General features: G+C 55.2%; 3 protein-coding genes across 4 annotated transcripts; 1 reads left to right on the top strand and 2 right to left on the bottom strand.

Annotated features, from left to right (window-relative positions):
- Nucleotides 1-1706: 1706 nt before the first annotated feature.
- On the top strand, nucleotides 1707-11567 carry DND1 (DND microRNA-mediated repression inhibitor 1). Its single transcript, XM_071570588.1, is given in 6 exon segments — nucleotides 1707-1895; nucleotides 6432-6672; nucleotides 6757-7218; nucleotides 7908-8308; nucleotides 8311-8332; nucleotides 11371-11567. Coding segments are annotated over 6 exon segments (1512 nt in total).
- Nucleotides 11351-13964, bottom strand: WDR55 (WD repeat domain 55). Its single transcript, XM_071570162.1, has 8 exons — nucleotides 13922-13964; nucleotides 13701-13846; nucleotides 13517-13617; nucleotides 13360-13447; nucleotides 13012-13191; nucleotides 12826-12925; nucleotides 12563-12732; nucleotides 11351-11909 (listed from the first exon to the last, which is right to left on the bottom strand). The coding sequence occupies exons 1-8, from the start codon at nucleotides 13940-13942 to the stop codon at nucleotides 11582-11584; spliced, it is 1134 nt and encodes a 377-aa protein (XP_071426263.1). The 5' UTR covers nucleotides 13943-13964; the 3' UTR covers nucleotides 11351-11581.
- Nucleotides 13965-14656: 692 nt separating this feature from the next.
- Nucleotides 14657-24329, bottom strand: IK (IK cytokine). 2 transcript variants are annotated; one of them, XM_071570287.1, is made up of 20 exons: nucleotides 24290-24329; nucleotides 23651-23717; nucleotides 23322-23414; nucleotides 22866-22925; nucleotides 22170-22337; nucleotides 21976-22090; nucleotides 21692-21762; nucleotides 21528-21574; nucleotides 21136-21299; nucleotides 20908-21016; nucleotides 18956-18995; nucleotides 18361-18568; nucleotides 18153-18171; nucleotides 17325-17402; nucleotides 16981-17062; nucleotides 16414-16471; nucleotides 16067-16155; nucleotides 15686-15794; nucleotides 14980-15045; nucleotides 14657-14842 (listed from the first exon to the last, which is right to left on the bottom strand). In XM_071570287.1, exons 1-20 carry the CDS (start codon nucleotides 24303-24305, stop codon nucleotides 14837-14839), a joined length of 1665 nt encoding a protein of 554 aa, XP_071426388.1. In that variant the 5' UTR covers nucleotides 24306-24329; the 3' UTR covers nucleotides 14657-14836. The 2 variants fall into 2 exon arrangements, with proteins under 2 accessions (XP_071426388.1, XP_071426389.1); XM_071570288.1 differs by having other exon boundaries at nucleotides 15011-15045.
- Between the last annotated feature and the right edge of the window lie 118 nt (nucleotides 24330-24447).

Genomic DNA, 24447 nt, shown 5'->3' with positions numbered 1-24447 from the left:
GGCCACACCTTGAGTGTTGTGTTCAGTTCTGGGCCCCTCAGTTGAGGAAAGAGATTGAGGGGCTGGAGCGGGGCCAGAGAAGAGCAACGAGGCTGGAGAAGGGACTGGAGCACAAGTGCTGTGGGGAGAGGCTGAGGGAGCTGGGGGTGTTTAGCCTGGAGAAGAGGAGGCTCAGAGGTGACCTCAGCACTGTCTGGAACTGCCTGAAGGGAAGTTGTGGCCAGGTGGGGGTTGGTCTCTTCTCCCAGGCACTCAGCAATAGGACAAGGGGGCACGATGGACTCAAGCTCTGCCAGGGGAAATTGAAGTTGCAGATCAGAAAACAATTCTTTGCAGAGAGAGTGCTCAGGCATTGGAATGGGCTGCCCAGAGAGGGGGTGGATTCCCCATCCCTGGAGGTTTTTCAACTGAGCTTGGCCGTGGCACTGAGTGCCATGATCTGGTAAAGGGACTGGAGTTGGACCAAGGGTTGAACTTGATGATCTCAGAGGTCTTTTCCAACCCAATCCATCTATGATTCTATGATTCTATGAAATAAATAAGGCTACTACTACACTCTCCCTGAAGGTAAAAGGGTAACCCAAGTTCTTGTTAATAAACCCCTTGTGTCAGATTAGCGTGAAACGACTCTGAATGACCCGTGTTTATAAATATATACATGGCAGGTTTACTTTAGAACGATTTAGACCGATTTAGATTTTTTGGTTATTATCTATAGTAATGCAGCAATGTAAAAGCATGGAAATAACACTCAAGAAAATGTAGAAGGAAAAGAAAGAAAAAGGATAAGAGTAGAAAGATCTCGCCACACGTGGATCCAGTGAGGAGACTAACTTGTAATTTCAATGTCCTTTTGTCGAAGTGATGCTCACAGTGATCCACCGAAGACCACGAAACACCAAGTCCGGTGGGTTGATACACGTTCCGCTTTAGGGGGGAGAGCTTTACACTGCCCCTCTCCGGAAGCACTTACAGCCCATCAAAGGGGATTAACACTTACACGTGTGTGAATATCCTGCATAAATATGACACTGCCGCGGGTGGGGAGGTCCGTGGCTCGGCAGACACTACCCCGGCTGGCAGAGCCACCTCCACAGATGGCCGGTTGTTTGGAGCCATTGATCGTTACCGTTTCAGTCTCTCACCTCCTCCGCCTGAGCTTTTACTCCTTCTTTTGTAATGCAGTGAAGATTTAGAATAATGCCCTCTCCCGTGCATCAGGAATTTTTTCCAACAATTTCTTCCTAGCGGATGTTCCTGACTGTCCAAAACTGGTATTCCTTAGGAGCTACTGGAAGAAGCGGCAAGATGCCTTCCCAGCTGTGAGCGTGAAAACGTTCAAACCTGGAGTATTTTTTTGAGACTTTGTTATCTGGGGTGCAGTGGTTGGACTTTATGACCGTGAAGGTCGCTCCCAACCTTTATGACTCCCGTTGTGACAGTTCAGAGGTGCTGCTGAACCTCTGGCAGCAACTCCTTGCCTTCCCTTGCCTCGTGTACAAAAAGCAGAAGAAGTAGGCAAGGCACGCCAGGGAAAGGCAAGGGAAGGAAAGTGAAGGTAAGGCGAGGGAGGGGTCGGTTGGCACGACCCCGACGGCGACAGTCAGCGCCGTGCGGGGTGGAGCGGGGCGGGGGGCGGTACTGTGACCTTCCAGACCCCCACAAGGTGTGGAGAAGCGGCGGGAACAACAAGACAAGAGCCAGCGATGGAGTCAAAGGTGAGCGCTGGCGGGGCCGGCACTGCGGGGCGGGAGGAGCCTGGCGCGGGCATCGCTCACCTCGGGGAGACTTTACCCGCGGGTACCGGAGCCTCGAGCCGGCCACGGCTCGCTTGGATTGATAATTACCCTCGAGCCGACCGTTCCTGCGGGTACCGGAGCACCGAGCCGGCCACGGCTCGCTTGGATTAATAATTACCCTCGGGCCGACCGTTCCCGCGGGTACCGGAGCCCCCGAGCCGGGCACGGCTCGCTTCTGTTGATAATTCCCCTCGGGGCGACCCTTCCTGCGGGACTGGAGCCCCCGATCCCCTCTGGGAACTCCGGGCTGGTCGGCGCCGCTGCCGATTCTAAAGCCGCCGCATCCCGCCCCTTCCCTCGGGTCAGCCGAGGTCGGCAGCCCCACGGCGTGCGGGACAGCCCCGTTAGCCCCGGGGGCTGCGGGAGGAGAGCCAGGTCCGGCTTCTCCCCACAGCCCCTGCACCCTCCGGGCCGGACACAAGGGGGTCCTTGTGCGGGGACCCGGCGCGGGATCCACAGGGCCGGGGCACGAGGCTCTGGGGAAAAGCAGGCGTGCCTGGTCCTTCATCCCTCTCAGCGTGTATGTCCCCAGTGTAGATTCTCACCCTCATCCAAAGGTGATTTCTGCACTTCAAGAAAACATGAAACTCCTGGGACATGGAGAAGTGCCACGATCGGTGGCATTCATTATAAGCAAGTGCTCCTTTAATCCGTCCCTTCAGGGGTGATGTAGCTGGTAAGGCCCGTGGTCAGTTCCTAAGGCTGGAAAGATTTTAATGAATCACTTGTTAATGAGTTTATTTTGTTTGCTGGGACGTCAACATCCCTCCCTCCTTGATGGTTTTGGAGAGGTGAGGGGCTGTCCCTGCCTAGGATGTAGACAGAAATTATGAGCAGGTAATTTTAATTGAGATATTAATCTGCATTGATAATTCCACTCCTTTGAGGGTCCAATAGCACTTGTTGTTTTGCTGGGAAAGAGTCCAGTTTTACCAGGAGTCTTGGAGGAACATTGTGAGATGTAAGTTGGGTTTTATTATGCAAATATATAATAGCCCATTTACAGTTGTGGGTACGTTATACCACTTCCATTATTCATTATACTCTACTTCCTTTTCATATTTTGTTTCAGTATTGGAAACTGAATAAGTAAATTTTCCTTTCTTTGTTTGGAGGTTGTGTCTCAACGTATGATTATATTTCCCTCTGCCAAATCCATGTTATTAGATGGAGCTCCTAAATGTGTACCATTACGGCTCGTTTCATTAGCAATTGTCATTGAAACGCATTCAGGCTTAAGTACAGATAAAAATGTGAAAGTCTCCATCCAGTGGGTCAGGCTTGGTGATTTAGGTGTCCAGTCTGGTTCGTCCTGGCGTTGATTCCCTCTGTGAGAAGAATAAGCAGTCCTTCCATGGATAACTTGATCTTCAGTGGAGATGTGCTGCCTTCATTCCCAGTATCATTTTCTTAAAATAAAATAATGCAAGTCTGGGTGGGGTTTGCCTGGACAGGCTACTTTATTAAAAAGGCAAAATCCACCTGGCACTATTTCTGTGTTTTGTTGCCAGCAGCTTCCCAGGCAAGGCCGCCACGAGGTTGAGCCAGCGGCACCATTCCAGTTTGGGGTAGTTTTACCATAACAGACTGTCCTGGTTGTAATGCTGTCTGATGTTCCCCTTTAATGAAAGGTGGAACACCAGATGCAGGTTTTGGAAAGACTGTTCGGCTCACAGGGCTCCCAATTACCTGGTTGCTGTAGTGCTCTCAGTCCTGTGTGTCTTAAGGCTCTTTTTCAATAGGCCATTGGCCCTTTCGGTGATTCCCTTTGTCTGGGGGTAATATGGGATGTGGAATTACTGAGTTACTTGCTTGAATTCATTCCACTCTTGGCCCTTTGGTGTACTGTGTTTACATGAGAAATGAGAGCCATTATCTCTTTGGATGGGGTAGGAGTAGGTAGAGTTGAGAACCACGGTGCCAGTGCCAGTGCTGTGCTCTGACCATGAGCAGCCCAGAAACTCCTTTTCCCCCTAGGAGGATGGATTGGGGTCCTGCAGAGGGGCTGAGTAGTCTCATGGAATCCTTTAACCATGGAGACCATAAAACTTTTCCCTTTCCTGATGTGTAGGGGTGGTGCTTCAGCAAGGTAACCTAACACTACTCAGTACTTTACTGAGGACATTCTGTAAGAACAGCTCCACAGCTTCTCCTGTTCAGGGACCTTTGCTCTGTGTAGCAAAATAAAGAATTTCTTCACCAGAGTGACCTGATTTCTGATGTAACTATTCTCCCAGTTGATCCTTTTCCTGATTTAGGGAGTCTTCTGTCGTTTTCTCCCTGATTTTAGTGAATTCACACATCTTTTTATTCCAGTTTATGGCTAGTTTGTTATCTTTGGTTGGACTTTAACCCATCCCATCTTGAACAGTGTTTTTCTGGCTATATTTAATAGTAATTGCCAGCCTTGAGATCCCCAAATGGGAGATCTATTTACTCCCGAGTTTAGTGATTCCCACTGGCAGAGCTACTGTGTGGCACCAGCCCAAACTGGAGCCCACAGAGATTATTTTTGCTCCATTCTGAGCTGTTAGAAAAACTGCTCTTAACTCTCCTATTTGTACCTTCACCTTCTTCTGTTACTTGTTTGTTTGTGTTGATGTTTAATGCAACAGCCTTGTGTTGTCATTTACCATTGATCCTTTTTGCTGAGGCATCAGGGAACCAAATATCTTCTGTTGGCATCCCCTCAGTGAGGGGAGGTGTATCCAAAATTGGGGAGGGTTTAACAGGTTGATGTAATGCTGATGGATGTGCATTTATAGTCATTTGTAATTTAGAAACTTTAGTAGGTCCTTCTGTTAATTCCATTCCTTCTGCAACTGCCATTAGGTAGGAATTGTATTTCCTGGCTAAATTTTTATGCAACTCCTTCTGGGGGAGCAGAGCCCTTTATAAAATACATTCCAGCAAATTAAATTGTCCTCTGGTTTGCACAGGCTGTTCCTGATGTAACTTCTCAGCTTGTTTCACTGCTTGGACTGCAGAAAAAGGTCCTTTTTTCCATCAGACTATCTCTGTTCTGTCTCTTTAAATACAGTCAAACTGAATAGAGATCCCCCAAGAGATCTCTTTGGTCTCTCAGGGCCAGTTTGAAACAAGTCACAGGAGGTCCCATACTCTGGAAAAGCGCCATTCTGCTCTAATGGGATTTTAGAGGTGTGCTGATCCCAGTGATTGAGATGGTTTTAATTCCAGTATTAGAGTCTTGACTGTCTCCTCAAGTTCTGAGTTGCAGTCCCACTGCTTTCCCTTTTATGACAGTGAGTACAGTGGGTGAGCTGTGACAGAAAGTCCAAGGACATGTTTTCTCCAATATCCTAAAGTTCCCATAACTGTTGTTATTCATCCAAGAACTTAGAACTTGGATTAATTCCATGCTTTTATAGGTAGTCAATGACGTCACTTGCCATCCTGCTGACTGTTTGTTGTGGGTGAGTGTTTTAAGGTCACTTAAACAATCACCAGCAAATGCATTGGCAAAAACAGGTTTAATGTACAAGCCACATCACAACACAGTTTGTTGGCAACATTGTCTCTGCTGCTTACTAAAGCACACCAAGAAAAAGCAAACAAAAATCCACAATCAATCCAAACCAAAATAACCCCAGAATTATCTATGTGGAGGGTGGGGGAGAAAATTATGGCAAAGGGTAAGGATCAAAAGGAATATGGAAGATCCTGCTACTGAGTCACACGGTTTAGAGTAGAACCCTGTGGTCCAGGAGAGCTCAAAGGGTCTCAGTTTGGAGCACTGTTTGTAGGGCTGACAGAGAATGGGTTTTAGTCACAGGAATTTTCCATCCTGGCTCCAATTCAGGGTTGGTCACTTTCAAAGAAATTTTGACAACAAAAATATTATTGCACTTAAGTTGTTAGTGAGGTAAGAAAAAGATGTTTCCAAATTTCCAAGGCTGTTTGTTAAAAAGCAGGTGCTTATTAGATAGCACCAGTTCCTGGGAACACACAGTGTTTCTGATAAAGTCAAAAGGAGCTTATCCACGTGCTATTTGTCAAAGGCCAAGGCCTATTGACTATTTTTCAGATCATAGTATTGTAGCGTGGTGTCTCCATACTCTCCCTGATGTTGTCAGAAGCTTGAGGAGATGCTGGTAGAAGAGAGTTGTCTTTCTGGGGCCCCAGCTTCCCTGGGGTCTCACAGAAGCACAGAATCCTGGAATGGTTTGGGTTAGAAGGGACCTTAAAACTCATCCCATCCACCCCCTGCCATAGACAGGGACATCTCCCACTAGCCCAGGTTTCTCCAAGCCCCATCCAACCTGGCCAGGGATGGGGCAGCCTCAGCTTCTGCGGGCAACCTGTGCCAGGGCCTGCCCACCCTCACAGTGAAGGATTTCTTCCCAATATCCACTATAACCTCCTCTTTTTCAGTCTGACGGTGTTATGATGCGATGGGTCACCTTGGCTCTGTGCTCCAGCCCCCTCCTGCAGCACCACCTGCTGCCTGTGTTGTGCCTTTCCAAGCCCTTTCAGGCCGTAGGGAACTTCTGGTGACCTTGAGCTCTGATGAAGTTGCTGGACTTAGTCACGTGGAGCAGGCTCGGACACGGGGCCAAGCAGTTGTTGGGATGGGCAGTGTTGGGAGGCTCCTTGAGAGTTCCCTGAGAGTAGAGGGGCTCATTGGCTCCACCACACGTTGCCTGGCACTGGGTGTGGCAGTCTCTTCATGGGGTTGGGATGTTCCCAACTGGGAGGTTGGAAGTACTTCGCTCTGACAATCACCTCCCTCCTCAGACATGGTCCGACAGTGTCTACCAGACCAGCAAGAGGAACCTGCTCGCCTGGGAGAAAGAGACCGGTATCAAGCTGGTGCAGATCAATGGGCAGCGGCGCTATGGGGGGCCACCCCCAGGTATGTTGGGGGGCAGCTGGGCCCCCTGGTGCCCTGGGGGCACGGCGTGTCTCACCAGGGCACCGCGTGGCTGTGTGCCCGCAGGCTGGATGGGCGACCCGCCACCAGCTGACACCGAGGTGTACATCGGGAAGCTGCCGCCGGACGTGTACGAGGACACCCTGATCCCGCTCTTCCAGAGCGTGGGGAAGCTCTACGAGTTCCGCCTCATGATGACCTTCAGCGGGCTCAACCGGGGCTTCGCCTACGCCAGGTACTGCACGCCGCAAACCGCCCAGGTCGCCATCGCCACCTTCAACCACTTCCAGGTGCGCTGCGGCTGCGCCATCCTGGTGTGCCGCAGCATCCAGAAGCGGGAGCTGATGCTGGACGGCCTGGCCGCCTCGGTGAGCCAGTGGGAGCTGGAGCCCACGCTGCGGCGGGTCACCAAGGGCATGCTCAGCATCACCCTGCACTCCAGCCCCAGTGAGAGACAGGCCATGCTCGCCGTGCTCAAGTACAACTCGCACCAGGCTGCTACCATGGCCAAGAAAATCCTGACGCAAGGTGAGTGGTGCTGTGGGGTGCTGCTGGGGCTGGGCTTCCTGCTATTGCTAAGGAAGGGCTGATCCCACCTCCAGGCTCTGCCGTGGGTGCAGCCTTGAGATGCCCTCTGCTCTCTCCCTGTGTCCTGGGGGATGCCAGCTGCTCTTGGTGAGGTTGATCCCCTGCATCCACTAGTCCTAGTGGTGGTAGGATCCTGGAGGTCTTTGGCAAGCTACCTGCTCAGAGCAGGAACATCACCACTACCAGTCTAGGGCATCCAGAGTGTTGACTAAGTTATGAAGCCCTCCTAATGGAGCTGCCCTACCATTCAGTGCCCCTTAAACCCTTCACATGGAACTGTCCAACCCCTCAGTGTCCCTTAAATCTTCCTGATAGAGCTGCCCAACCTCTCAGTGTCCCTTAAATCTTCCTGATAGAGCTCCCAACCTCTCAAGTGTCTTTTAAACCCTCCTGATAGAGCTGCCCTACCCCTCAGAGCTCCATCCCATGATTTCACTGAGACGCCTTTCCCAGACACCCAACTGGAACCTCCGTTTGTGCCCCAGCTGAGAAACATTTGGCTTTGATGTATGTGCACCTTGTCCCCAAAGTCAGGCTGCCCCTAAAATCCTGGAGATCACTGCACCAGATGCTGAGGGGCAGGATGGGGTGATGCTGGAGGGCAGGTGAGCATCTCCTGTCTCTCACAGGGACCCTGAGGCTCAGAGGATTGGGGATGAGAGTGGATTGGCTGCACCATGACCTGAAGCAGAAGCTGCAGCTGTGGCAGCAGAGACCACCATCCAGCCAGCTGCACGAGAGCAAGAGGCTGGCAGTGCCCAAGCCACTGGCCCTATCTCCAGCGGTGCAGAGCACGCTGGACCACCTGAACATCCTGTGCTGGAGGCAGCGCCTGGGGACGCCCGTGTTACTGACCAAGTGTGTCCAGGTGAACCCCGATGGGTGGCTGTGCTTCTGGTACCACGTGATGATTGCGGGGTACCCCAAGCCCTTCAGTGGGTTCACGTGGATCCGGAAGCAAGGGCAGGGCCAGAGTGCACACGAGGAAGCCAAGGCTGCAGTGGCAGAGCGCATACTCCATGAGTTAGGTGAGTCCTTGGTGAGTCCTCCCATGGTGTCCCTGCCAACCCCCCACCCCACCTTTCCCAAAGTCCTGGAATGTCTTCTGGAATGTGTGGAATGTGTGGGGGGGGCAATGCAGCCTGACAGGCAGGGCTGAAATACTGTCACCCCTTGCTAGGCAGGACCCCACTGTATCTGAGCTTCATGTGGGATTCCTGGTTGGAAGCAGAGGATGCAAGAGGAGGGTTTGGGGTGAGAGCAGAGCCTGACATTTCTCTCCCCACTGCAGGGCACCAGCAGACATAGCCACTGTGCCTGAGCTGCTACTGAGCCTGAGCCGCCGTCTGCGGCACTGCCAGTGGTGTCTGAGCCCTGCCAAGTTCCCAGCCATGTTCCAGCTTTCCTTTCAGTTTGCTTGCATTGTTTTTGGGAGCCAGCTCTGGAGTATCAAGGCTGCTGTCCCGGTCCGTGGCAGCCACCCTGTCCCTGGATGGCCCCTTTGCTTTGGGTTTGTTTTTGGGATGTTGTTTTTTCTGCCCAGTTTGGCTTCGTTTAAGTTGGTTTGTGTTGAGGTGGAGGAACCCAGTTTGTGTTCTGGAGAAGCAGCAGCTGCTTGGAGAGGCTGCCAGAGTCAGATGCCAGCGTGGTGGAGGCAACCAGTCTCAGGTGAGGACAAGGCCACACAGGGACTATCCATGTGCTCACGGACATTCCATAGGCTGGAGGAGCTGCTGCCCAAGGGAGAGCCTGCGGGCTGCTTGTTGTTACCTACGAGGAAGCAGCCGTGGGGTTCCCGGCTGTCCATGAGTGATTCCTCAGGACCATGAGGTCCAGCCACATGTTGTTTGTTTGGGATTAAAGAGTTCTACCAAGTACCAGCTGTGTCATGTCATTTTTCCCTTCTGCATTCTCAGCTCCCTGCCAGTCCAGCCCATCTTGGTGCTCTTCCCCAGCACCAGCAAGGGCAGGGAAAGGGACAGGGTGCAATTTGGAACCTCCACAGCCTGGCAAGCTGCTCATCCTGGCCCCCCCAAACCAGTGAGGGTCCCCCCATACCAGTGCAGTCCTGGGCCACATAAACAGTGAGGCCGGGGGGTCTCCGGGCAGGATTCCACCAATCACCCAGAGCAGGATGGAACAGGGTGGGTCCAAGGCGTCCTGAGTCCCCCTGAATCCCCTTGAGGCCGTGGTCACATAAGTCCCTGGAGCCTTTCCTGAATTCCTAGCCCAGCTCCACAATGCAGGTGAGATCCAGGACAGGGCATGAGGGTAGTGAGAGAACCAGGAGACAATGGGGGGGATGCTCTTGCTCCACAGCCCGGGGGGCCCCATCCCAGGATGGGGTCCCAGAGCTATGCCAGGGGGTCCTAGAACCATTCTGAGGTGTCCAGCGCCCATCCTGAGGGTTCCTTTGTTGTGCCAGGGGTCTCTACATGTCAAGTCTGTCACACCCTGGTGGGGGTCTATTGGAGCAACGTTTAGTGGAGTGCTGAAGGCTTGGTAAAAAGGCAAGAGGCCCAAGCCGTTTGTGGGACTCTGGCTGCCAAAAGTGAGAAGGTGGGGGGCTTCGTGGTGGCCTTAAGTAACAAATTGTAACAGTTTTCTGATTACAGCGGAACTCCTTACTAAAAAATCGGTATGAACTGTATCCCCAGTGTATCTGGGGCACATTTCTGGGCCATATTCCAGCGCCAAAATAAAGTAATGCCTGTTCTTAATGCCAGGTTTGAGTTAACGAGATTTTTCACTAACTCCAGTGACAGCTCCCCCAGCTCCAGGTGCAGCCTTGGCTGCATTCAGGTCCCACTCCTGGGGCTCCCTCTCCCCCCACACCCCTGCTCATGACACATCATGATACACATCTGGACCCACCAAGTCCCTTTGGGAGCACCCAAGTTCCATAGTTCTTCATTTTGGAGATCCCTAGGATCCTTCAAGAGCCCTTTGGCACACCCTTAGGTGCCTGTTTGTACTCCCTGGAGCTCTGTCTGTCCCTCCTGGGACACAGGAGGACCCTCACCTGGTGGGGCAGAGCCAAACCACGCTCACACGCACTGGGAAGTGAAAGGCACTGCGTTTATTTGTAAGAGCTGTAGTCTAAATTAACTAACAAAGGCTGGTTGACCTGCTGGGACAGCAGGGCAGGAAGGGATGGACCTGTTTGCCCAGGCCAGGCACCCCAGGACCCCATGCCAGCCCTTCACTCCTCCTGAGAGATGCTCTGCCTTACCCCACTCATACCAGCACCCCAATACACCAGCAAACCCCAGCATCACCCACACACCTCCTTAGGGCTGCATCCCTACCAGGGACCCCCAGCCCCACCCGCATCCAGCGGGGATCTAATCATGACACTTCCCTCCCAAGTCTCCTCCACTAGGGACCCTCAGCCATGTTCCTCATCCCTGCCTCACCCACCCTCAGTGGTGACCCCCTCCCCAAGTTACTATTACAGGGTCCCCCAGCCCTGTCCCACCCATATCTCAGAGCCCCCCCATCCACAAAGGACCCCACTCCTCCCACTAGGTTTCATGTGCCCCCCAGTCCCCTTCACCCCAACCACGTCCCCCTTCTCCAAGAACCTTCCTCCAGGCCTCTCTTATGTCAGGGACACCCTACTCCTGCGGGACCCTCAGCCACACCACCCCAAACCTGTCCTCCCATCCAGGGCCAGCCCTGGGCTCCTCCTATGAGGGCTCTGACCCCCATAACCACTGCGGTACCAGGGGGCCACCACAGGGCAACATCATCCCTCCCAACCCAACCCATCCCATCCCAACACAACCTATGCCAACCCATCTCATCCCAACACAACACATCCCATCCCAAGACATCTCATCTCATTCCATCCCAACACACCTAGCCCATCCTAACACATCCCATCCCATCCCAACACATCCTACCCTACCCCATCCCATCCCATCCCAACACATCCTACCCCATCCCATCCCATCCCATCCCAACACATCCTACCCTACCCCACCCATCCCATCCCAACACATCCTACCCTACCCCATCCCATCCCATCCCATCCCATCCTATCCTACCCCATCCCATCCCATCCCGCCCGATACGTTCTGCCCCTTTAAGATCTCGCCTGCCGCGCACTTGAGTGGCAGCCCTCGCAGCCAATCAGAACGCCAGCGTCCTGCCCACCTACAGTGGCACCGCTGCGTGTGGCCCCGCCCCATGGGCGGGCACTCCAAGGGCCCGCGGCTCTGATTGGCCAGTCCTGCGGAGGGGGCGCGCAGGGCTCCGCCCCCCGGCGGGCGGGGCGGTGGCGCTGAGGGGGCGGCTCCGCTCAGTCACTGTCGCTGTCGCTGTCGCCGCTGTCGCCTCCCCCCGCCGCCTCCTCCTCGGCCTCGTCGCGCAGGTCGGCGAAGAAATCCTCCCCACTGCCCAGCGCCTTGCTGCTGAGGGCCCGCAGCGGCCCGCCCCGCTTCTTCTTGCGGCGATAGTCATCGACCACCAGCGACCGCAGCGCGGACACGTCCCAGAACTTCACCTTCTGGTCGTGGGCGCTGCTGGCCAGGAGGGCCCCGTCCGGGGCCACGGCCAGCTGCTCGATGGGCTCGCCCAGGTGCTGCCCCACGCTGCCCACCACGCGGTTCGGCAGCACGTTCACGGCCCTGGCACCGCGGGCAGGGACGCGGCGGTGAGGGCCGGGCGGGCCGTGGGACACCACGGGCCGTCTGTCCCCTGGGCCCGTGTGCTGAGCCAGGCTGAGCCCGTCCCACACCTCCCCATCGCATCCCACACCTCCCCATTCCTCCCCATCCTATTCCCCACCTCCCCATCCCATCCCACAACTCCTCATCTCATCCCACACCTCTCTATCCCATCCCACACTTCCCCATTGCATCCCATACCTCCTCATCCCATCCCATCCTACCCACCCTCTCCTCATCCCATCCATTCCACACCTCTCGATTCCTCCCCATCTCATCCCACCCATCCCATCCCTCCCCATTGCATCCCAAACCCTCCTCATCCCACCATATCCAACACCTCCCCTTCCTCCCATTCCTATCCCACCCCCTCATCTCATCTCATCCCACCCCACACCATCCCATCCCACTCTCCTTCCCCATCCCATTGCAACCAATCCTACCCCCTCTCCATTCCGTATCACCCCCGTCCCCATCTCATCCAATCCCACCATCCACAATCCCTCCCCACTCCATCCCACCCCCTCTCCATTCCATCCTACCCCATCTCCATCCAAATCCCCGCTCTCCATCCCACCCCACGTCCACCCCACCCCACCCCGTCTCTCCCTGACCTGATGACACCGTCCAGGGACCCCACGCACACGATGCTGTCTGTGATGGGGACCATGCAGTCCACAGACTCTGCCCTCAGAGCGAAGCGGTCGCTGGCGGCCCCGAAGCCGTCCCAGTTGAAGAGGTAAATGGTGCCTTCGCTGGAGCCACACGCCACTTTCCGCCCCCTCTGGGCACGGCAGAGGCCAGTGAGGCAGAGGCAGAACAAGAATCGTGGTCAGGTGTCATGGGATCCTGCCCCGTGTCAGGGGGCAGTGCCAACCTTGAGCAGCACGACGGACGTCAGGTCCCCGTTCTGTGGCTCTGAGAGCAGCTCAAAGCGCCGCCTCTTCACGTTGTAGACGCCCAGGGTGCCATCACCACTGCGGGAGGTGGAAGGGACACGCTGAGCATGGCACAGGGCACCCCCCGCGGCCACGGGGAGCCCGACCCCGGCACCCCCTGGTACCAGGCAGTGAGCAGGATCTTCCCGTTGCCATCCACAGCCATGGCGCTGATGTATTCCTCCTGCTGCCGGGCCTCCAGGATGGCATCGCCTCGGCGCAGGTCCCACACCTTCACCGCCCCGCCGTCGTCGCCCGTGGCAAAGACGTGGTTGTCGATGGGCAGTACGCAGTTGAGGGCCGAGCTGCAGAGAGCCCACGGTCACGGCTCACGCCACAGGAGAACGGCTCCCGGATCACCGGGAACACCCTCCGGGCGCTGCCTGCCCGGGCCGGGGTGTGTGGCGGGGCAGGAAGGGGACAATGCCAAGAATCCCAGTTCTGTCCGGGATGAGCCGCCTGTGTGCACTTACCCGTGCGCCTTGGGGAAGCGCGTCTCCAGCCGTCCCTCCTCCACCGTCAGGATGTGGATGGACTTATCCTTGGACACGGTGAAAAGCTCTGGAGAGCCCCGTCAGTACCCCCGGCCCCAGCGTGCCCCCGGTGCCACCCCACGCCCCCCGCACTCACTCTGCCCGTCCTGGGAGAACGCCACGTCCCGGCACGACTTGAGGTGATGCCCCGAGGACCAGAGCTGCCGGTTCTCCCCCTCGGTGCAGGAGTACGAGTACCTGCCGGCACAGGGGGTGCTCGCTGGTGCCCGCGGGCGGTGCCCAGGGCCGGGCCCTCTCCCCACGCCGCCGGCCCCACTCACAGGTACACATCGCCGTCCACGTCCCCCGCGGCCAGCAGCGGCCGCTCCGGGTGCAGGGCGATGGCGTTGGCCGTGGCCTCGAAGCAGATGTCCTCGGGGGTGTCCCGCACCCGCGGCTCCCGCACCGCCGGCTCCTCCGAGGGGTCCTGCGGAGAGCGGGGCCGTGGGACCGGGCCAGGGGCTCGGGGGTACCGGGGTCCCGCAGCCCCACGCGTGCTCACCTCCTCCATGGCGGCCGCCATGGCGCCCCGTGGTTTGCATACACACGCCCCTCGTTTGCATAACACCGCCTCCTTGTTTATGTAGGACCGCCTAATTCCTGCAGAGCTGCGTGGCTCGGCTGGTGGGCACCTGTGGCCTCATTTCACCAAGACTTGCCCATCCACCTCATTTTTTTTGCTGTTCACCAGTGGAAGCCCCACGGGCTCCTTCATTCACACCACGGACCTGCTAATTCACACCCCTTGGCCTCCTCCCTGTGTCCCAGGCAGCACTTTGGTTCCTTTCGCAGCCTGGGGGCTGGCCGGGCACCTCGAGGTGCCCCAGCCCAGCCATGGGGCACGAGCAATGCCCCTGTCCTTGCCCGGACGGGCCATCCCAGCTCCGTGCTGGGCCTGCATTGCGGGAACAAACTTTGCCTTGTGCTGGTCCCTCACACGGTGAAGGCACCTTGCATGCCCCCTGCTTCAGGCTATTCCATTTGCTGTACTCCATTCCACATTCCCTGCCCTGAGACAGAGGATGTTCAGCTGGGATTATTGCCTCCAGACAGGCTTGTTAATTTTATCCAGGGGTGCTGCCCCCCACCCTAAAAGGCTCCCACAATATATACCCATAGCCAGGATTTGCCCTCTCAGCCCCCTGAGTGCCAGGTAGGTGGAAGAGGAGTCCTGTCCTCCCTGCTGCTCCAAGCTCAGCCCAGGCACCTTCTCTCTGCCCACAGACAGATGCTCACACAAACTTAATGTAGCTTTATTAAGGTTACAACACTAACACTTCACAGCCCCTACAGCAAAGACGGGAGGGATGGGAGAGCCCCCCAGCCCAGACCAGAAAGTGGACGGTGGGTGGGTCAAGAAGAGCACAGGAATGGGAGGAGGAGACACTGGAGACATCAGTACTTGGGACGTTTCACCTCAACCCTGGAAGAGAGAGAGGCAGGAGGGGTGATGAGAATGCAGGGCAGAGAGCTCCATCACCCTCCCATCCAGTGCTCAGCACCAGGGGTCACAGTTTCACCCCACAGAATGGTGGGGAGGCCTCGACAGGGCCCCTGCACCTGAGTCCTGAGAAGAGGCAACTGTACTGACCCATCGGCCTCCAACTTCTTCCTCTTCTCGATGATCTGCAGAGAAAGCACAAAGTCCCATTACTCTCAGGGAATGCGGCTGTTCACAGCCTCAGCAGAGGGGCTGGAGGGTGCCAGACAGACCTCAGGAGAGCTAGATCCAGCCCAGAGTGAGCTGAGCTGGGCTACAGTTGGAGAAACTTCTTCCCCCTTTGCTCCTTTTTGGCTACCACAGACCATTTATTCTCACCTTCCCCAGCCCAACCCATTCTGTTGGGGTGCCCAGGGCCAGCTCACCCTGCCAGGACAACCCCCTGCTCTGCCAGCTGGCAAACAGGGAGCCATTAAACATGCCCTGCCACTTCCAAGCCCCTTTGGATGGCTCCAAGCTGATAGTTTTGGGCTCATTCATCTGCTGCAGAGGGTGGAGCAAAAGAATCCTGACTGGGGCTGCTCCCAGGGCAACAGCTCCAGATACAGCTCCAGCTTCTGCAATACTGAAGCCCCAAGTGTTTGGCTGATGCTCTTGCAAGGAGCAAATCCAGCTGCTCAAGAGCCAGCCCTGCTGCACATACACCCACAGCTGCACCGAAGAGCCATGACTAGGACAGTGAGGACAGGACTAGCTGGGAGCTGTCCTGGGCTACACTGGCAGCCTGAGGCCTGAAGTCACCAGGTCCTGGCACTGGGCACTCACCGCACTGATCTTCTTCCACTGCCGGTCCAGCTCTGCCTTGTCATTCGTCTCCTTGAAGCGGCGGGTTTTGCGCCCCTCAGACATCTTGATCCCATACTGGAAGGCTGCCCTGGGGAAGGAGCAAGGCAGGTCAGTGCTTGCAGGGGATGTGCAGCCTGCCAGAGAAAGGGACACGTCTGCCCAGCCATAAGCACATACTCCAGACCTGGCCTGGGCCCCCAGAATCAGGGCTAAAGTCTTCAAGAGTGACTTCCAAGAGCAAGGACAAATCACCAGGCCCAGGACCCACACCTCTTCCTCCTCAGGGATTCACCAGGGCACCCCCATCTTGCTTTAAGCTCCCCCAGTATTCATGCTTGGACAGCATGGGACTGCACTCACTTGGGCAGGGCTTCCTTGTTGTTCATGTACTCGCTGTACTCCTCCTGCGTGTCAAAGTCCCAGCGACCCAAAGGCCCCTTCTTGTTACCCTGCAGGGAGAGAACAACCCAGAATTGCTCCTCAGTTGCTGCAGGTCAAGGCTTCTTACACAGCTCTGTGTGCCCAGCCACGAGCTCAATCTCCCACAGCCCCAGATTGATGGCTTGGACTTTGGATCCCATCTCTGAGAAGCTCCAGACAGAGGACATTCAACATCCAGCTCCAGGGCATTTTGTCTCCCATGGGATCCTCTCAGCCAACAGTGGTGCCCAGTTTGTGGCTGCTCCTAAAGGCTTGTGACAAAATACCTGATCCATTTTGCTGTAGTCCACCTCTTCATCACTGTCCACAGCCATATCATCCATTCTGGAAAATAAAAAACAAGGAAAGGGTTCAGAGTGGGTCCACAGGACATGGAGCTGGTGGGAGCCATGTCTCGTGGCCTCAGATCTAATGCACTCAGTTCCTGGACCAGAGAGAACTGCCAGGGCTGCAAACCCTGCAGTGAGCTGTGCCACAGAGCACCCAAATGCTTCCAGGATGACTCTGCAGGCTGCAAGCTATTCCTCTTCCACTGAGGGAAGCCAGAGCTCCAAGAGCACATGCATTACCAGAGAATGCAGCAGATTCCCAGCCACTTCAGCCTCTCCCTGGCTCTGAGGGGCTACAGGCTCCCAGCAGCCATGTACAGCAAAGAGCACTACGAAAAGGCCAGGTCTACCAGAAACAAGGGCTTGGGCAGCATTTTAACAGTCAACTGTAACCACAGACAAGCCCAGGCCTGCTCCCCTAACAAGCAGTGGGGCTGAAGTTCAAGCTCTTGCTGCCACCCAGCACACCCCACTCCCACCTTGCAGCCTCCCAATGTTCCTTACGTGGCAGGGTAGCACTCAGCATAGCTGTTGGACATGCCAAAGAAGTCTCCCAGCTGTTTCTTGTCTTCTGGCTTCTTCAAGGTGACAACAGTCAAGGAAAGCACCACCACGAGCCCCACAGCTACAGGCTTGGCACAGGCAGCAGGAAAACCACCTCCCACCCCAACACAACTGAATCACAGGGTGCAGAGCTTATGTCTGGTGTAGGAGCAGCAAGATTTGTGTGAATTTCCCTGCTCGCAGGTGAGGCAGAACAGCCCCACAGCCACACAGGGGCAGGGCCTGCCTGCAAAGGCAGCCTGAGCCCACACCCAGCCAGGCTAGCATGGACAGTAAAGGATATGCCTCTGCTCCTTCCCAGCCAGCAGCTCCAGCAAACTTTTCATTGATGGATTTGATGAGCTCCTTGGCTGAGCCAGGTCCTGGGGTAGAAAAAGTAGCAAGTTAAATTCTGGGGGAGGAACAGGCCACTGCAATACATCTGGGGCCCGGCAGAGCCTCCCTGGGACAGGGTAACAGGCAGGACAGGCTGCAGGAGAGGAGCAGCAAGCCAGTCTGGCACAGACAAGGGAGAGCTGATCCCAGGAAACCTGAATCATAGAATGGTTTGGGCTGGAAAGGACCTTAATGACCATGTCATTTCCCAACCCTGCCATGGGCAGGGACACCTTCCACAAGACCAGTTGCTCCAAGCCCCATCCAGCCTGGCCTTGAACACTTCCAGGGATGGGGCAGCCACAGCTTCTCTGGGCAACCTGTGCCAGGGCCTGCCCACCCTCACAGAGGATTTCTTCCCAATATCCAATCTAAATCTCTCCTCTTTTCCTTTAAAACCATTCCCCCTTGTCCTATTACTCTCTGCCCATGTAAAAAGTCACTCTCCCTTTTATATAAACTCCATTTAGGCACTGGATAGCTGCAATGAGGTCTGCCCAGAACCTTCTCTCTGCAATCCTCCTCAGCTCACAGCCAGCACAAAGCTGAGCTGCTCTGCTGCCTCTGCACAGTCTATATGCACAACACTCTTCACCCCAAATGTCTCACAGCAAATGCCTCCCTCTGGTACAGCAGTCTCTGGGAGAACAGGAACTAGTGCAGGCCAGCAAGCTGAGTGCTTCTGAAATCTCCAACCCTCCACAGCCTCTTTCAGGTGTCCACACCACTTGACTCACCTTTATCCATGTCTGTGGGCTGCAAAGAAGAGAGAGAGACATGATGTCACCCAGGGGGCTGAGGGCAGGCAAGTGACAGTGCTGCAAGAACTGACACTGGCATGTCTAGGGGCACTCAAAGCCACTGGGGTGACCCCCCCAGTCCCACAGCTGCACTCCCCGAAGGGCAGAGCTCAGGTGGGACAGTCCTTCCCAAGCAGAGGCTCACCTCATCATCAGCTTTGGGCTTCTCAAAGTAGCTGTGCCTCTTCTTCTCCTCCTCCCGCTCCCTGTCCCTCTCACGCTCCCGGTCCCTGTCACGTTCTCGGTCCCGGTCACGCTCCCGGTCACGCTCTCTCTCCCGGTACCTCTCCCGCTCCTTGTCCCGTGGCGTCTTGGCAGTGGAGGGCACATAATCCCCAATGTCTTCAAAGATGCTAGAAGTGGGAAAGAGCCTGGAGTTATGAGCACTACAGGAGGAGCGGCCACAGCCACCTCCCCTTGACCTGGAACCTGGTAACAGAGCACACAGCACTAACACTGAGAGCCAACACCAGATGTGGAACTGGCTTCCATATCTCTCAGAGGTACTGCTGCATTTCTGTTCCCTTCTGCTGCTGAATCTGCATCTTGTAGTCCAGGGCAACAGTGAGCCCTTGCCTGCCTCAAGCCTGAAATCCAAAGCAGAGTTTCCCTCTGGCCTTGTCCTACAAACTGCAGGTCCAGCAGCTCCAAACCCAGCCCTCTCCAAACATGGCAGGCCAAAAAGACATTCCTTAAGGCAGACCTGTGACCCCACAGCCTGCAGGCAGGGAGGCACTTACTTCATATCAGCTTCAGGAGGCTTCTTCTCATCCAGCTTCCCTGCAAGGACACAACAGCAATGAGAGGCACTTCATCCACTCCACCACCTGCAATGCTTCTCTGTCCCCAGTCATGGCTCCAAACCCCTGGAGTGGGAGGCCTGGAGGGTGTCACAACATCATACTCAGCACCCTCAGGAAGCCATTGCATCCCTCCTCAACAGGGCACATTTCCCAGCTGGGGGGTGACAGCCCTGATACACTCTTGATGAGTTGAGGGAAAATGCCTCAGCCCCCTGGAGGGATGCTCCCAGAACCACTGTCAGAGGACAAAGACATCCCAGTGGCTTTCCAAAGGTGCTAAAGCCAGCAAAATCTTCCGGGAACATAAGGAGCCCCTCAGGCCTATGTCATGGTCATCTGTCTATCACCCGAAAACCAATTATTGACTAAAGCCACCCAAACCACCTGAGAGATAAAAAAAAGATATAAAAGCAATTGGGCACGAGGAAAAACTGGGGAGAAATACCATCGTGTCTGTGGAGGTAGCTGAGAACAGCTGCCCTGGCTCCTCTCACCTCTTTGGACAATGTAGGGGTGAGAAAACCATGTACTCTCTATGTTCCACATCTTATACTTTACTCTCTTACAATACCTATTACTTTATACATTCTATCTCATATCTTACACTATGCCTGTTACCTTATACCTTATAAAGTACCTTATACTTTCACTTCTACCTCCCAGCTACATTGATACTAATTTCACTTGGCTATACCTTTATAGGCACTGTATTTATTATTTACTGTGTTTTGCTACTTTAATACTAATAACTTGCCTTACACTTTGCAACTAGGTATACATCTTACTTTACATTAGTTGTTGTGTTCCTTTACAGCGTGTAGTTCTTTTTTAACGTGTGTTAATGAGAAACAGCTACATTCCTTCCTTTTGCTTGGTGTTATAGAGCAGGTGGTGTGCAAGTCATCTTGTTGCTCTGTGTTACCAGGGGCGGTTTCTAGATTTGTGTTTTAGGTGGTTGTGTTTCTGGTTAGTGCTTTCTTTGGTGTTAAGTCTGTCATGAGGGGGTACACTGCTGTACTGAAACTTAAGTTTGGTGTGCTTGTCTCTGTAGAATGTGTTTTGTGCTGGTTTCTTTTGGGGTGTTTGGTCATCAATTAAATACAATCATGCAGCTAAACGTTATCATTGGCAATGCAAAATAACTGTCACATGCTTGTATTAATAAAAGTTTTGGGAGCTGCTGTGGAGAAAGTTCTTTTCTTGCTATTAAGTGTGGTCCTCACAGCAGTGTTGAAGACCCTTCTAATCTGTGTGCTGTCCATTGTTTGACAGGCAGTGATGGGTTCATAAGACTTTGATGTTCCAAGCTGCTTATAGCTAGTATCTTCATAGAGAGAGTTCTCCCTGGCTATTGTGGTCTCATAGCAGAGGTCAGAGACTCTTCCAACCTGTGTGCTGTCCATTGTTTGACAGGCAGTGTTGGGTTCACAAGACTTCAATTTTCTGAAGACACTTATTGCTATTAAGTTCTCCCTGGCTAAAGTGTGGTCCTCACAGGAAGGTCAGAAATCTCCAGCCTGTGTTCTGTCCATTGGTTGATGGGCAGTGCTGGGTTCATAGAGCTTTGATTGTTCCAAGGGTGCTTATAGCCAGTAATTTTATATTAATACAGGTGGCACAAGGAATCGTTGCATTTCTGCCCCTCCTTTTCTCGTGATTCTGGGAACTGGGCCTTCACCCAGAAGAGCAGAAAAGCACAAGGCACTCTCACAGCTCTCATTTCCCAGCAGCTTGTCCCGTGTGCTCCTGCCCTCAGGACATGGTGCTGAGGAAATGCCATTCTCTAAGCCCACTGCCTCACAGAATACCACACCCCAAAACACGTATCATTCCCTCAGGGTATGCTCCAAGCACTGAAGTCCTACTACTCAGTTCTCTTCAGCTCCTACCTTTGTCCTTCTTCTTGAGCTTCTTGTTGCGTGTGCCTTGCCTGAGATAGGAGAGGATCTGCGTGAGCTTGCTGATGACAACGTCATTGGTGGTCAGTGTGGTCTGTGCCTGAAAGGGAAACCCACGAGGAAGCATCCCTGCTCTGTAAAAGGAAGCCCCTCCTGGAAAAGCCTCCTGTGGCCAGTTCAGAGCAGCGAGGCGAGGCAGCCCCGAGGCCAGCCGGGTACCTCCATGGTGGGGCAGTCAGCCTTGCTGCGGATCAGCGTGGTCGGGATGTCGGTGTCAGCGTACTCATCATCCAGATCCACCACGTAGGCCATCCTTCCCGGCAGGAACAGCTCGTTCCGCTCATAGGTCTTGCTCTTGAACAGAATGCGGTAGATGTTGCGGCCTGGAGAGCAAGGAACAGTGTGGGAGGGCAGAGGACAAGCCCGAGGTGAAGCATGTTTGGTGTATCAGCAACATGAGAATCGCCTCCTAAGTGACATGCATCCTCCAGCCCTCAAATCTGGGACTCTTCCCCTCCAATGACTAAAGGTCCTCCATTCACTCTCCAGGATTTCTCCCACATTCACAGGACAACACAATGTGGGGAACAGCCACATCTACACAGTCTTACCCAGCCGGGTCTTAAATTCAATTTTGTTCTCAGGATCTTCATCTTTCCTGAACAAAAATAGGAAACAAAAGTATTAAGCCAAGCAAATGCTTCCTTTGCCTCCTCCTCTCTGAAAGGCACCTGCAAAATCCTTTTTGTGGAGTGCAAAATCCTCAGCCACTCACTTAGTCTCTTTCTGGGGCTTCTCCATCATTTCTTCCTCCTCCTTCTCCTTGCTGGCAATCTCAGCCCGTACCTGGATGTGGAGAACATCGAACATCCAGGGATTACCCAGGTCACTGCTGCCCATCAGAACCAGGGAGCCCCCTGCCACCAGCTCCCAGACCCTTCAGCAACCCTTCCCAGGAAGGGAGATCCACACTGCCGAGACCAAAGCACCTGGAACTACCACCCTCTGCCCATGGGAGAGGCCAGGGCAGAAGAGCAGCACGGCGCTATCTGCGCTCACCTTCTGCAACAGCGCAAAGTCCAGACCCTTCACCAAGTGAGTGTGCTCCATGTCACCACCCAAGAACTTGGACTCCTGGATCAACTGTCTCCTCTTCTCCGCAGCAGATTTATCCCTGTGCAGTGAGAATGGAGCCAGTTAGGAGCAGCCCCTCGGATCAGCAGGGTGAGCCCAGCCCCGCCACACCCACGTACGCCTCGGCCGTGGGCCCCACAGCCCTGTAGTTGGCAGTGGTGCTGATCAGCTCTGTCTCCTCATAGTCCTTGTTGACTCCATCTCTCCTCTCCTTGGCTCGGTCCCGGTACTTCTCAGCCAGTTCCCTCTCGCGCTCGATCTCCTGCTGCCGCAGCTTCGCGTAGTAGCTGGGGGTGGAAAACAGCTCCGGGTTAAGAGTGGCATGTTCATGTTTTTGGGGTCAGGTAACAGTCCCTGGAGTCCCAAAAATGTCTGTCCTGCTCCCAACCCCTTCCCAAAACCGTAACAAAGCATCGTGGATCCAACAAGCCTGGAGAACACCAGGCAAGAGAAAAGTGCTGTACTGAAGCCAACTAAAGGAGAACTCCACCTCATCTTCCAAAGGGAAGGGGCCCAGTGCAGACCTGCTGCACTAACATGTCCCAAAGGACACAGAACCACTGCAGATGTCCCACCACTGCCCTCCTCTGTCAGATACCCACAGAGCCCCTCCTGTTTCTTCCACAGGTGAAGCTTCACCCCCATTCTGCTGCTGTTCCCACGAGCCATGACAGGCCCTTAGACTAAGCTCTTCTCCAAACTCCAAAATAATTCCCTCAGGATCCTCTCTGGCAGCCCAAGAGTACAAAAGCTGCTTCCATGGGAGGGATACAATGTATAGGGAGATCTCCTGCTACAATGCTTTCCCCATTTACCTTTTTTTCTTTCTCCTGCGAGCAGCTGGATCTTCATCCTCGTTGTACTCCCTGGGCATCCTTGAAAAGGGTGAGAAAAAATGGATGAGCCACACGGATGGCAAGTGGAGAGAACACAGGAGGACACCGAGGAGCTCAGAGATGGAACAGCACAGTCTCTCTCCCTAATTTCTCCCTAATTCCACTCTCCCTGCAGGGAGAGGAGGGGAAAGCATGGATTTTCACTGAATAAAAAACAAATCTGCCTCCTGCACAAAGTGCTTTAACAGCCATGAAGCCTCACTCTTTCTGACAGCAGCTCTGACCCACATGCTTCTCCACTTCACACACTCCTTAGCAAAAGCCTTTTTGGATACTCTGCTGCAGAGAGCAGGGGAGAGGATCAGCCAGACACGGAGCCCCAGAGGGAAAGCAGGCCTGGACTGTCCCCTGGTCCTGTGAAACAGTCCTACTCACTCATGGTGGCGAGACTTGGACGGTGGCGCAGATGTTGGCGCTGCCCGAGGGGTCATGAGAAGCTTCCTGAAGTCTTCATTGGTCAGCTTGGATCTGCAAGGAAGAGAGAACAGAAACCATGATTCCCAAAGGGCTTTGGTGCCTGCCAGCTTCCCAGGAGGCAGCAGGTGTGTCAGCAGGTCCTGTGTGGTGGAGACAAGCCTGGAATCCCTGTGGAGGGAACCCAAAGCATGGGGTGCACCAGTAAGTCCCAGCTTCCAGATGGGAATTGGGCTGGCGTGTCTCAGTGCTCGTGCAGTCCCACCCCAGCACCCCAGAGCTGTACTCACTGGTGGAAAGAGTGTGAATCGTCCACATCGTGGCCATCGGGGGCCAGGGGGTTGGAGAACGGCTCATCTGGGAAGGGGAGAGAGAGAGCTCAGACAATGCGGGCAGGTGCTCTGACCCCGCCGTCCCCCGCCCGGCTCAGGCGCAGGGAAGGGAGCCGGGTCCGCGGTGGGTGCGGGGGCCTGGCCGGGCTGCTCGGGGCAGAGGGGTCGCGGTGCCACTGCGAGACCCGCCACCCCCAACCCCCGCGGCCCTCCCGGGGCCGGCCCGGTGTCTTCTCGGGGCTGCCCCTGCGCCCCCAAACACACCCGACAGACCAGCCCCGCGCTGAGGCTCAGCCCCTCCGCACCCCCGGGGGTCTCCTCCCCGCGGGCCGTCCCTTCCCCCAGCTCCGCAGGCAGTGTCCGCCCCGCGGCCCCGCTCACGCCGCCCCTCGCACCAGCCCAGCTGTGCCCGGCGGTCCCCCAGGCCGGCCTGGGCCTACACCGCCCCTCCACACCAGGCCGCTCTCGGCCCGCCCCAAGCGCCGCGGCAGCCCCCGCGCCAGGGCCGGTGCCGCGTCCCGGGTGTGCCCGGGGTGTCCCGTGTCCCGTGTCCCGTGTCCCGTGTCCCGTGTCCCGTGTCCCGTGTCCCGCACTCACTCTCCCGGTCCGGCATCGCTCCGCTCCCGTCTCTGCTGCGCGGCCCTTCCGCCCTGCGCTGCCCTCCCTGCGCACCCCGCTCCCATTGGTGGATGCTACAGCGGCGGCCGCTCCCATTGGTCGATGCTACGGCGGCGGGCGCTGCGATTGGCGGAGGC

Source organism: Pithys albifrons, chromosome 15 (assembly GCF_047495875.1).
Source record: "Pithys albifrons albifrons isolate INPA30051 chromosome 15, PitAlb_v1, whole genome shotgun sequence".
NCBI classification, from domain to species: Eukaryota; Metazoa; Chordata; class Aves; order Passeriformes; family Thamnophilidae; genus Pithys; species Pithys albifrons.
Note: the sequence above shows the minus strand (reverse complement) of the source record. Positions and strands in the feature narration are given on the sequence as shown.